The following is a 13,143-nucleotide window of genomic DNA, read 5'->3' as shown; positions in this document are numbered from 1 at the left end:
CAGTGAATAATGAAATATGTATATTTAACCCAGTTTTCTTGTTACGTATCTCCCCTTGCGCACATGGAGCCCCCTTTTCAAGATTAGTAACACAAACTGGAGAAATTAGGCCAAGGGAGCTGAATTACTAAAAGATGGAACTGAAGGGAACCTAGTACAGTCATCTCTTCCATTTTCTTCCCCCAGAAGGACTGACTATTCTTCAACAGTCCCAAATGGTAAGACTGTCAAATTGAGGAACAATCGAGTGCTGCTTGGGGCAGCCCGGGTGTGACCATCCTGACTGCAGCCCCCCGTTGCTGTCTAATGCCTGCGCTGAAAGCTTCCCCCTTCTTCATTTTGTAGGTTGTGCTTGTGTACATCCTCTAACTCTTCATATTTTTAGATGGAAGGACTCCTTGTAAAGAAACCTCCCCCATTAATCATATTCGTAAACCTTCTTTGGTCTCTTTATAGTATCTGTTCACGCTGGTTGCAGTGTTTCAGGTATGAATTCTTCATGATTTTATATAAGGGTGGGATAATTGTTTTCTTTGACTTCTAAGATGTTTGCTGATGATTGCCAGGTGTTCTTGGTCTCGGTGCAGTAGTGTGCCAATATCTTTGGAGAATAGTCTACAATGAATTTTAGATCCTCTCTCTTGGATTGATTAATGATGAGCAATAGCCTCATAATGCTTATTTAGAGTCTTTCCCCCTAGAACTGAATATTGAAATTCTTCTCTCATCTTCCTCTCCCTTTGTATAGTCTTAGGAGAGCTCCTCACCTTCTATTTGTCTTTCATGACCCAGAAGATCTTAGTAACTCCTACAGCCTTGGCAATTTTGTTTTTCATTTCTCTGTCTATTACTCATAAAACTTTCAGATTACATCAGTGACAGCATCGATCTCTGAGGAATCCCATCAACGATGAGAAAGAAAAAAAGAAACCTAAAATTTAGATAATCTATAATGTAAAATCTGTATCCCTGAAAAATTAAGATCTGTTTATGTTCCTAAAGAAAAGCCTGGAAGCGAGAATTTTCCATGGCTGGTTCTGTTCCAAGGACATGAGAGACTTAGCTCTTAGTGAAGAAGTTACAGCTCTGCCTAAAGGGCCCCATAAAGGCCTGCCTGCATCCATGTTTTGTTAGTGTCAGAAAACAGTTTCTATGAGGGGACATTTCAGAAGGGAGACTCAGGCTTTAAGTAAGCTTTTATGATTCTGATTCCTAAACTTAATGAAACTGCAAATTAGCAAAGAAAAATGGTAAAGTACACACACATATAGTATTTTACAAGGTGCACACATATACACAGAGCCTGTAAGCATTTGCAATAAACAATTGGGTAAAGGTAAATAGATTTGCATTGATGTTACCGGGGGTAAAGGAACAAATGTTGTGATTTGTTTCAGTGCAACCAGTTTTAGGCCAATTTTGGTGCTCAAATAGAATATGGTTGACTATATTAATTATAACATGTATTAAATACCAGATTGAAAACAAAGTAACAAAAACAGGCACTTACATGTTACTGGTAACAGCATAAGTTGAATGACTCAAGTACACTAATTAACAAATAGAAAAGTTTAGAAGAATGGAAACATTAAACCAGATAGGAATATGAATGCATTAAGAAGAAAACGACTAAGTTTTTATTCCTATTCTGTATAGTATTAGCTGTAGTGGACATGTTGAAAAACATTTCCTCAGTGATTTGGATGATAACGCAAGAGGTAGAAATGTCAAAAGAGAGACATTTAGGTTACACATAGATTCACCTTTTAATAGGATTTGTATGTCAAGTGAATTAAATGTTTATGAATTGAAATTTCCAAGATTGGCTTCATGTCTTCGGGACCAGGATTGTAGTAAACAAAGCAACTTACCTTCAGCCAGATTCTAGAACATCTGGGTGTTGTGCTTTCACCCTGTTGCTGCACAGAAGTTTTCAGTGAGGGGTTACACAGCATACAGCCTGTTTTACTGAATGCTAAAGCCCTTTAAGTGTTTCTGTTTCTTGAAAGATTACACAGAGAAGTAACCCAGAAATTTTCTTGGGGGAAAACAATTCTATGGAGAAAAGGACCTGTTTACATTTCCAAGTTTATACAAATTAATTTTTCATTATACAAAATTACCAGCTCGAGAATTAGCCTACCCTGTTATAAAGTCACACATGAGTGATGCTCTGAAAAGGGACATACTTAAGGGCTGTCTGCAATAAGCAAACATCAGGTAAGTTTTCTCTTTCTTGAAATATAGGTACCACAAAATCGTTCAATGACCTGATGTTTTGCTTATGCCCTGGGAGGTCATTTACTCACCAGACAAATAAATACCTATGTGTTAAGTGCTACTACTGTGTATAAAACTTGGTCACTTGTGTCACAAGGCCTGAATGATCAGAGAGACACCAGGTTTATTTATTTTGTGTTACATGTAATCTTTTCACATTCTTTGAAAATTGTTAACCTGATTGTTAACTCCCATGAACGCTAACTTGCAGTTAACCGGAGTATGAATTAGGCCTATGTACCTGTTCCCAGATCATTCTGTGTAAACGAGAACTTGCTGTATCTGTACCCCTGTCTCGTCCCCCGTGCTGCTTGTGTAGGTCCTGAGACAGTCAGGACCTGAGACAGTCAGTCTCTGCTATATTAGAACTCTGTGCTCAGCTTCATTTCACTAGAAGTGATCACTTTTAAGATGGGTCTAAGGTCAAAATAGACTCTGCTTCCCTCGTGACAGGATTGCAGACCATTTCCTCTATTGTGGGGTGAGGTGACCTGAGAAAATACAATTGTTTGTATTTGCGTGACTTGTTTTTGTGCTTTAAAGTCACGAAGTACTTTCATGGCCACTACCTCAGCTCATTCTCATAGTAAACCCATGTAGTACGTGTGAAAAGAGCATTTCCCCATTTAACATGGAGGCCTCGAGACTCCATGAGGTCTGTACACCTGCCCACGTGGTGTGACTGGGATTAGAAGCCAGTGCCTGGAATCGATGCAGAGATTCTAAGGAGTGGGCCCTATGAAGCCACTTGGTCCCCAGGTTAGAAAGAATAGTCATGATGTACTTGGCGGGGTATCCATACAGATGTCAAAGCTTGTTTAGAAATCTGCGCCGATGAAATGAGTACGGTTATGTCCAAGGGGACGTCCCTATGCAAATGTTACCAGACATTTACTTTCATTTCGCATGGCAGAGAATCTGAAATTTGCCTAGAGTTTGCTCTACACCAAACACTGAACAATTCCATTTTCTTGAAGATGTTAAAGGAGCTTCCTTTGGCATTTAATAAATAACATTTTCACAATGTGACTTGTTTCTATCTCACATCCTAGAGAGTGCTCAACTTACAAATCCTGGATAATTTCATAGTCCCTTGCTTCTTTGAATTGACGTAGATTGCTTTTTATCTGAAAATTAATCCAGGCCTTTTATTTCTAGCCCACTGCTTATAAAACGAAAGTTCCTGTGACCAGTAAGAAGGAAAATATGGACAACTTGGACATGAGCTGTTCAAATTCCACATCTGGCAGACTCCTCCCAGCTGGAATCCAGGGAGAAATAGAGAAGTCCCTTGTGAGTTCAAGCCAAGGAACAGCCACCAAATACACTGCTAAATCCATTGCCCTATCTAGAACCAAAAAGAAATTCTAAGGTTACTCCAATGCTGAATAGTACACAAACAGAGCTTCTGTGTCTAATGCTAAAATGAGAATAGGAGGGGACCCGAGCTTTTAGCCCTTTAGCTCTACCGAGCCCTGTGGTGTGTTTGCACGAGCTTAGAATTGAAGCTAGTTATCACCACGCAGCGTGGTGTTAAAGGACAGCCACCTACGGGCTTGATGGTGGGCTGCGGCTGACGTCACCTCGAGATGTTTTCGAAGGTTGTTTAGAGGAGCGGGTGCCCTCAGAGCGAGGCTGTGGGCGTACTTGCTCAGTTTTACTTCACATTCTTAGATTTAGGCACAGTTTTTATAGGGGAAAATGAGAGCCAAATGTGCTCATGGAGGTCCCTAATAATTAGGTGCAGTTTGCACTGGAAGATTTTGTTAGGAAATTACTAATAAATTTACCATGGGCACAACAGCACAAGTGCTTCGGCCATTCACGCGTGTTCTTGTGATTGTAGGTTGCTACGGATTGTTTCAGACAACTTACTTTAGATGTAGAAAAATAGGAGATTTTGTGACTGCTTGCCATTAACTTGCTGCTAAATTCCCAATGTATTGATTGAATCAATAAAAGACAGATGTTACCCATGCACATTAATTTTCATGTTAACAAGAAGCAACTATAATAAGGTCCTCTAAGCCCATCTGCAAATTACAAGCTTGGCCGGCTGCTGGAAAGGGAGGTACACATCTTCGGGGAATACAGTTAGGGATACAGGGGAAAACACATCATCATCCTTAGTATCGGAGGTATCTTCTTCCACCTAGGCAAATAATTTCACCATTCCTGGTCAAACTGGGTGAACAGATGCTTCGCTTGGCCTTCCAAACAAATTCTGAAAGAACAGTTTGCATGGGCTTTTACCTTTATAAAGTCACCTAGTTTCCTTCCAACCCTCCTCCCATGCGATTGTCATTTAGGCCTCCATTGTGACCCACACACCTGGCCAGCTGAGCACGTACTGGTTGCACGTAAATCCACTCAGTGGCTAAAGGGAGTAGATGTGCTTCTTGCACTTAATTTGGAAGACGCAGCTGTATTACCCCGGCTCGTGTTCTGCCGGCATTCTCTTAGTGTCTTCACTGTGCTTCCCGTGGAGGAATCCCAACCAAAGCTAGTTTCAATGTCGACTTAATTTTAAAACTGGAGTTGCCATAGCTTCTTCAAGTTGTCTCTGCCTTACTAATTATCACTTCCAATCCCATTAGGAGCCCGTAAACCACCTCTCCGGGTGTAGTGGGCCAGTCGGGGAGGAGCACATTCTGGGTCCCAGCCTCATTAGCTTGGTGGTGCCCCTTCCCCACTCGTTCTCCTATTGGCAGATGGGAGAGCTGGCTGCTGGTCTCTTTGCAGAAAAGCCAACCATGACAGTGGTTTCAATTCTGTCCATCCCCTGGGCTGGAAAATGGAATATTCCCTGTATTCAAAATGCTCTTACTTGCATAGTATGATACAGTCTTTTGTATCACAGAGAATTCTGTTGTTAAATTGAGTGCTATCCAAATTTCTATCCACATTGCTCTTTGGTCTTAAATTAGTGATTCCACTCAGTAAACTTGAGCAGAGGTCCAGAACTAAGCTCTAAGTGAAAGGTGATGTTATAACCTTGTTGTGTGTCTGCACCCTTTCCCACGCAGCACCAGGCGAGGCTAACCATCCTTCTACCGTAAAGATGTGTATGATTAGCTCTCCTCTGTCTAGGCCTTCATTTTATTTAAGTAGAATCATTTTAATACAAACTTAGTTCAGCCTTTCTAAAGGGAATTTTCATATTACAGTGGTACCTCGGTTTTCGAATGTAATCTGTTCCAGAAGACTGTTCGAATTCTGAAATGTTCAAAAACCGAGACACGGTTTCCCCATAGAAAGTAATGCAAAACGGATTAATCCATTCTAGACCTTTAAAATCAACCCCTAAAACTGCAAATTTAGCATGAATTTTACTATCAGTGATACCATAGATCCATAAAATCTACCGCATTCATAAATCAAAATGTTCGTCAACGGAGACGTTCGAAAACCGGGGTACTACTGTATTTTCATTTATTTGTGTAGAACAAACTTGGGCCAGGCTGAGTCCAAGGTTGTTTTTCCAACTGTCGTACCTCTTCCATATCTGGGGGTATGTGGCCTTGCTTTCTCCCTTTGTTTTCATGTCTGTGAAAAAAGTAGCTCTTCTGTTTCAGAATGGTTTTCGGTGATGGACAGGCCAACTCCAGGGCATTGGTAACTGGTAACAATCACTGACAGCTGCACTATGGCATGGAAGGTAGGGCTCTGCTGTGACCCCGAGGGACACACTCTCTCTAGGACAGTGCAGTGCTGGTGTTATTTACAAGAAATGCAAATGCTGATCCACACTCCAACTTAAAAATAACAGACAAGTTAAGGCAGGAGGGATCCGATTGATAGAAGAGATAAATGCAGGCTTGAGGATGGGGAGAAGTTCAGCTGAGGACAACAGAAGATGATAACAGAGAAGGGCCTACATCAGAGAAGAAAGGAAAATGGGTTGGGGGTGGGGGCGGGACGAAAAGAAGAAGTGCGTGTAATTAATAAAGATTACTGACTGGATGACAACACGTGGTTCTGCCAGGCCTAGAAGCAGGATTCACAGGAGGGAAGTGTGGCCCCTGCAGTGGTGCATTGCTCCAGGCGAGTCAGGCCGAACTGGCCCACCCCCCTGACCTGTACACAAGCACACCCAGATGAAGACACAGGCTGAAGAAACAAAGGCCCAGGGAAATGGAAGCTGAGAGAGGCTATGATTTTAAGAGCTGGCCACAGAATAATCCTTACATTTTGAGGAGGAGTGTTATGTGGTGTCGGGAAGCGGAAAGGAGAAAAAAAAAAAAAATCAAAACATTTTGAGCTTATCACTGAAATGCTTTGTTTAAATAATTCTATTTGACTCCAAAATGTAAGTTCCAGGTTGGACAAATCAAAAGCAGCAAGTCTGGAAAATGAAGCTTTTTAAATTCCAGCCTGCTGTTGGAATAGAGAATAAAGGCTTTGTTCAAACATGCATTCCCAGCAGTAAGCAGAGCTTTGAAATTGGCCAAGGAAGTTGTGTCCCGTAAAGGCTGCACTTGGCTGGAGACCAAGAAGCTGTGGCCTCTGGGAAATGACCCTGGGCTGAATCCTTTCCATCTGCCCCTCCAGAACCACTCTGCTCTGCTCCGTCCTTCATGCAGGGCTGCTGGGGATCCACTGCATTTCCCTTCCATAGGCCTCTCACCCCGTGTCCCCTGCCCCTTCAGGCCAAGACCAGGGGCTATTGCCCTGAGGTACTGTGTCTTCCTTTGTGTGTTTCCCTAAACTCCCTTGGTACTGTTTGTGAAACTCTCAGCTGCCCCATTGGAGTGGATCATCTGGCTCCTCCCGGGACCCAGAGTGATCCAGGTCCTTCCTTGGCAGTTTTGCGTTGTGCTTGACCTGGGGCAGTTTTGCCTGTGGTTGCCAGTCTCCTTCCAAATGACAGTAAAGTGAAGAGCAGAAAGCCTAGGGGAGTTTGTGGGGACAGAGCCCCAGAAAGTAGTTTCCAGGCTCTCGGCCTCACATAGACAGGTGCTGGCTCAGGTAGTAAATGGCCATCAACTATGATTGTATGGCCATCAGCTGTGGCTAGTTGGCCGTCAGCTGTAACCAGTGAGCCGTCAGCTGTAACCAGTGAGCCATTGGCCACTAATATAACTGTTGTGGCTACGCCAGCAGAAAAAATGGGGGCTGGCAAGAAGATGGTGGCTGAGCCTGCAAGCGGAGCAATGAGGGTTGAGAATTGTATGGCTCCTGTTTCCTGTTTCTCCAACCCAGCCACCAGCGAGAATATAGTGGTATGACTCCCCCATCTATGGCTCCATGGGTGTTCCTTTTTGGCCTCACCATGTCCTGCGTTCTTATGTGGGGAGCAGGACCAGAGACCTCGCAGGCCTTCCCGCACGACAGAGTTCTTCTTGAAACAAACCTGATAGTCGCTAGGGGTTAAGGAAGGGGATGGCAGGGGTGGTCCTAGGGTTGGAACCAAGACTGAGCAAGAGAAACCTACCGCTGCTCACCTGAGTCCAAGAGTGTCTAGACCCAGGAGGTTTGCATTTAGGTCTTAAATTCCAACCATGGCCTCTGGGAGCCTAACAAAAGCAACACTTGACTTGTAACAGCCAAGAGGACCTATGGCCTGGGATGGAGCCGCCCTTGCTGTCTCCTGGCTGTGGACTTGAGGGCACGACAGAGGCGTCCAGGGGGACCTGTGGCACCAGGAAGCACAAGCAATCTGAAGCCGTGTCCCTGGCTGTGCATTTGTTTCATCTCCAAAAGTGCTAAAATCAGCTTACAAAGCATTTTAAAGTAAAAATTTCACTATTCGGAGGTCTCACCGTAGTTCAGTTTTACTCTTCAGGACCCTGTATTTTTCTTAGTGAGCTGGCTGTCGAATTGGTTTTGATTTCTGTTCAGTACATTGTTTTCACTTAATTCTCATTGGTGAGCCCATTTTCTTTGCCTTTGTTCTTCAAAGGAAGGCCATATTCAGTGTCTGTCTTGCATCTCTGTGGCTGGCTTCCTCACTTGCTAGTATAATTAACTCAACTCTGTTCCCTCTCTGTCAGTTCTCCACATTTCCCTACAGTATCTGGAGCAGTTCTCAGCAGGAGTGGTGGGGATTCCCACCACTGGGACCTCACTTTAAACAGCAACACACACATGACAGTGGGACATTGGGAAGATTAATAGGGCCATTGCATTGTCACCACTGGCTATCTTAGAGACTTTACCTCTCGGTAGCCTGGTGCCATCCCAGATATCTTAGGTGGACCCAGTGAACACAGAGTGATGGCCTCAGAGGACACCCTGCCCATGCAGCGGTTCCTGGCCTGGCCCAAAAGACAGGGCCACAAGTGCCATGCAGCCCTCTCCCGCCAGTACAGACTTCTCCTAACTGGATTCTGTGGCATCTTCAGATCGTGCAGATCCTTGGCATTGATACAGAGGTTACGTAAATCTTGCCGCCCTTGGGGGACTGAGACACGGTCTTGGACCCTTCCATCCCAGGTGGCTCTACAGACAACATCCTGACACCAAACTGTTTAGGAAAGACTTCTCGTCAGCACAGAAAGTTGTCTCCATCCTGGGGCAATTGCAAGGTCCAGGGAACGAGCATTTCCAGTCTGATCCCGGGGCAGGGCAGGTGGAAGATGGAGAACAACTGACTCCCCCACAAACCCTGAGAAAGAAGGCCTGTATGGAGGTGGCACCCAGCATTTCCTCATCCAGGCAATGGTGTACATTGAGTTTACTAGGTTGGTGCAAAAATAATTGCGGTTTAAAAGGTTAAAAATAATTGCAAAAACTGCAGTTACTTTTGCACCAATCAATATAAATTGAAGTCCCCTTGTAAGCTGGACTTGGAGCTATAGTCGTGGGAAGGATCTGCCTTTTAACTAAAGCCCCTCTTCAGGGTCATTATAAAATAATAGCGACATTTCCAGAGCACTTAGCACATACCAGACACCAGTCTAAGCACTTTACATGTATTCTTTTAATCCTTTCAACCTATGAAGTTGCTACTATTAATTATGTCTACAGAGGAATAAATTACGGCATAGAAAAGTTAAGAAACGTGTGTCCACAGACAATAGGTTAGTGGTTAGCAGAGGGTAAGGGGGGTGATAGAAGAGGGTAAAGGGGATCAAATATATGGTGATGGAAGGAGAACTGACTCTGGGTGGTGAACACACAGTGGGATTTATAGATGATGTAATGCAGAATTGTACACCTGAAATCTATGTAACTTTACTAACAATTGTCTCCCCAATAAACTTTAATTGAAAAAAAAAAAAAAGAAATGTGTGTCTAAGGTCACGCAGCTAAGAAGCAGCAGAGCTGATATCCAAACCCAGCCAGCGGCTTCAGGTGTGTCACGGTTACACTACATGCCTCTCAGGGCCTTGGTAGTTGAGGCCTGAGACTCCTGTGAACTTGGATCTCAGGGTTCCGAAAGGCCAGGTGGCTCGGGAACACCTCTGTCTCCCCACAAAAGCCGACAGTGGTAGTTTTGGCAAGTTTGGGGCTTGAGATTTCAGAACGGAACAGGATGATTTCGTGTATTGACAAATGTGAGTAAAACCCAACCACACCATACCAGGGAGAACTGCATCCTGAAGGACCTTGCATGATAAAAATAAATTCTAAACGCTCTAACTGGCCATTGTCAGGAGTAGTCTTTAGAAACCTTTGAATATGTTTTTGACTGAAGAGAGGAAACATTGCCTCCCCAGATTTGGACGGACCTGCCTATGGAGACATGACTGATGGGTTCTTACCACGAGCAGAATGCCGTATTTCCCATCACAGGGCAGTGGGGTTAGGAATCACTATAATGTTTCAATTTCCCATAATTCTTCATCAGGTGGTACGTATAGTGGTGCAGCTGAAAATATGGAGTTCAGAAGTCAGCTGCTAGAGCATTTCTCCGCCTCACCTCTCTCACACACCTCTCGCTTTTCTCACCACTTGCTGCTTTAATGTTAGGTGGAATGATGTTTTTTTCTCGTTGTACTGACAGCGCCCTGGTTCAGGGAGCACAGACTGTTTCTGAAGGCTCAGGCCCATTGTTTGGTACAGGCCGGGGAAACTTCTGCTGTGGAATGAGCCCAGTAGCCAGGGATGGTTCCAGCCCTCCTGACCGGGCTGCCCATCTCTCAAGTCTTGTCTGCTACTAGGAGAAGAGAGGGAGTTCCTGTGCAGAATCCTCATTGCTGTTTTGAACTTGGGAAAAAAAGGCTTCTAGTAGGAAAGCTCCCAAAGCCCACTGAAATGAGTAAATTTTACAAGCATCGTTTACCCTCCAGAAGTAATTACCCTTCCTCCCGTCAGTGGAGAACTTAGTCATTCATCCGCTTAAGCTTCGTACCAACTTTCTTCTCACTGGTGTTTTTATACCGGTCCCTGACCATGAAGCATTGTGGTGTTCCCCACCCCCCATCTTAAATCTCGGCAGGGATGTCTAGTCTGCAGTGTGCGCTGCTTGGCTGGAGGGGAATGACAGGCAGATGAATTCCACTCTGAAAACACGCAAGTGCTAGGAAAGTCTTCATATTACCTGACACCTGCTCCTCACTGTTCCCTTTGGAGCTATTTAACGTCAACTCCTTCTGCCACTTAATGGCTCCTTAGGAATCAAAGGTGACCCCACATCTCTGTGCGCCTTCTCCAGTCTAAACATTCTCACTTCTCTTGGACTCCTCAGATGACATGTTTCTTGGCTCTTCATTCTAGTTCGTCTGGGTCTTTTTCCAAAATGAGCCCAGGCTTCCAAGTATGGCCTGCCACCCACAGTCCTCGGGACACTCCCCCCCAGCCATCAGTGTCCCTGCTAACCATCCTGTTGGCAAGGATTTGTGGGCAGTCTGGTTTGAGTTGTTAGGACAGCCATTAATGATGATGCATCCCTGAAGCACATTTATTTTCCTATCGATGTCCTTGTGGCAGACGCTCAGTGACCATAAGAGCCCTCTCCCAGCGTGATGCCAGTGGGAGTGACACAGAGCGTGTTGACGTGCCTGGGTTGGGTCTGGTCTGAGGCACAGAGCCCTGAGATTACCCGGGAAGACAGACCCATTTTCCTTAAGTGTCTATCTTGCTAATTATCCACTGAGATGCACAGAGCAGAGACGTGCAGACTGAATCACAGGCCTGCTTGCCAGAGGATGCATTAGCAGCTTAGCTGCTGCTGGAGGGGCAGTGAGGAGCAGGAGAGGACTGGCAACCTTGGCCCAGACCTGTCCCTGTTCCCCCAAACAGGGTGAGCATGAGGTGTCCTCTGTGTAACCACATGTCCCCACGGCTCCCGAGGACAGGGACACATTAGCCTCTGTGCCTAAATTAAATGGCTTGGAGCCCTCCCCCCACGTTACAAACAGGAATCTGAGTCTTTTTCAGAGGATTTCTCCCCAAATATCTTAGAATTCCCAGGAGGGCTCACACCCTTGTCCCCGTTCATGTGCTACTCTTTGCCTAAAAGCAGAGGCTCAGATGCGACCCTCGGACCAAAGCGTTAACTTCTGACATTATTGCCTCTCACTTTTATCTCCAGGCTTCTGCTTCCCCAGATTCTATGCAGCTCCTGGGGAGCCAGGGACTGTGGCAGTGGCTGTCCAGCAAGATGCCATGTGTCCACAGTGATGAGAGCCAGGCCCAGACCCAGACGTGGTGTGACAGGGCTGCCCGGGTCTCGTGTCCCTTGTGGGCATCGCCTCATGTAGCTCCAGCCTTGTAAAGAGGCAGACTTGGGAAGTAAGGGAGTGCTGGGGTGCTTGCGGAGTGGGGGTGGAGCCTGTGGGAGGGAGGTCATGTGTTCTGGAGGAAGTGCACAGAGGGACGGATAGGCAGACCCCTGGCAGATATCTCTCTCTTGCCCCACTCCGGGTCTCAGAGCTCCCCAAGCGATCCTGACAGTCAACATGTCTGCTTCCTATCTGGGCCCCAGAGCAAGCCATTGGCAGCCTGTTTTCAAATGTCAGAGAAGTAATGGAAAGCACATATCTGCCTACGATGAATGGCTCTGGCCACACTCATTCCTAAAGTTTTTGGGGGACAAAACCTTTCAAAATACAGAGCCCATAAAATAAATAATCAAAAGCAACTTTGGAGGTGCAAAGGGCAAGATGCAGTCCAACCCATCACTGTACAGAAAGCTTCAGTGAAAGGGGTGTTCTGGCTGCTTGGTGCCTACTGGACTAGATGCCGGGCAGGGTATCCAGCTGGAAGTGGGATGCTGGGAGCTAAGAGATGCGTGGTCTCTCTAAACTGCATTTAGGGTGCCCGCTGTGGGATGAACCTTCTGATCCTGTGTGGGGACCAGGGTGGGCACAGGCTCTATGAGCTGGTCACCCACAGCTACCCTCAGCTCCTCACCCAGGTGTGGTCCCACCCCCATTCTCTATAGGGCAGCAGCAGGAACATAACCCTTAGCCACCATGAGGGGGAGGGACCAGGCAGGAGACTCAGCTGACCTGGATTTCCAGATACCCTACATCAATAATGTAGGGCCCCCATCACTGCCTTTGGGTGCTAAGAGATTTAAAATGAGATGTGTTTTAATTGGGCAGTTTTTAGGGGGGATCTGTTTGGGACCAACGTGAAGATTGAGGGCTCCGGAGTGCCCCCCCCCCCCCCCGACAACAGGACAACAGCATCAATCTAAGGCTGCAGGGGTATTTGTTGATCATTCTTGGTTAATGAAGCCACCATCCTTAGCTTCCAGTTATTGCTTTGGCTGTGACATGGCTGAAGGAAAATGGAGGATTTTACAAAGTGCAAAGGGGCACAGGTTACTGGCTTTGGTAAATGGACCACCTTACACAGGATATAGGACACCAACGAAGAAGGAACTGGTACTAGGAAAACAGCTTCAGATTCCACCAAGGAGGAGCCGTTCCCACGCAGGGCAGAGTGCTGGAAACTTCAGGGAGGTCAGGA

General features: G+C 45.7%; 1 protein-coding gene across 5 annotated transcripts in view; it reads left to right on the top strand.

Moving 5' to 3' along the window:
* STK33 (serine/threonine kinase 33) overlaps positions 1-4,262 on the top strand; it is a 135,639-nt gene extending 131,377 nt beyond the window's left edge. For all 5 annotated transcript variants that reach the window (XM_019728473.3, XM_019728455.3, XM_019728439.3 and 2 more), the window contains one exon: positions 3,439-4,262. In XM_019728473.3, coding sequence (XP_019584032.2) covers positions 3,439-3,651 — 213 coding nt within the window. In that variant the 3' untranslated portion in view covers positions 3,652-4,262. The remainder of the gene's footprint in view (positions 1-3,438) is intronic.
* Positions 4,263-13,143: the final 8,881 nt, after the last annotated feature.

This window comes from Rhinolophus sinicus, chromosome 14, assembly GCF_057876585.1.
Source record: "Rhinolophus sinicus isolate RSI-liver-muscle chromosome 14, RSI-T2T, whole genome shotgun sequence".
Taxonomy (NCBI): domain Eukaryota; kingdom Metazoa; phylum Chordata; class Mammalia; order Chiroptera; family Rhinolophidae; genus Rhinolophus; species Rhinolophus sinicus.
The sequence above is the reverse complement of the archived record's forward strand: the minus strand, read 5'-3'. Positions and strand labels throughout refer to the sequence as shown.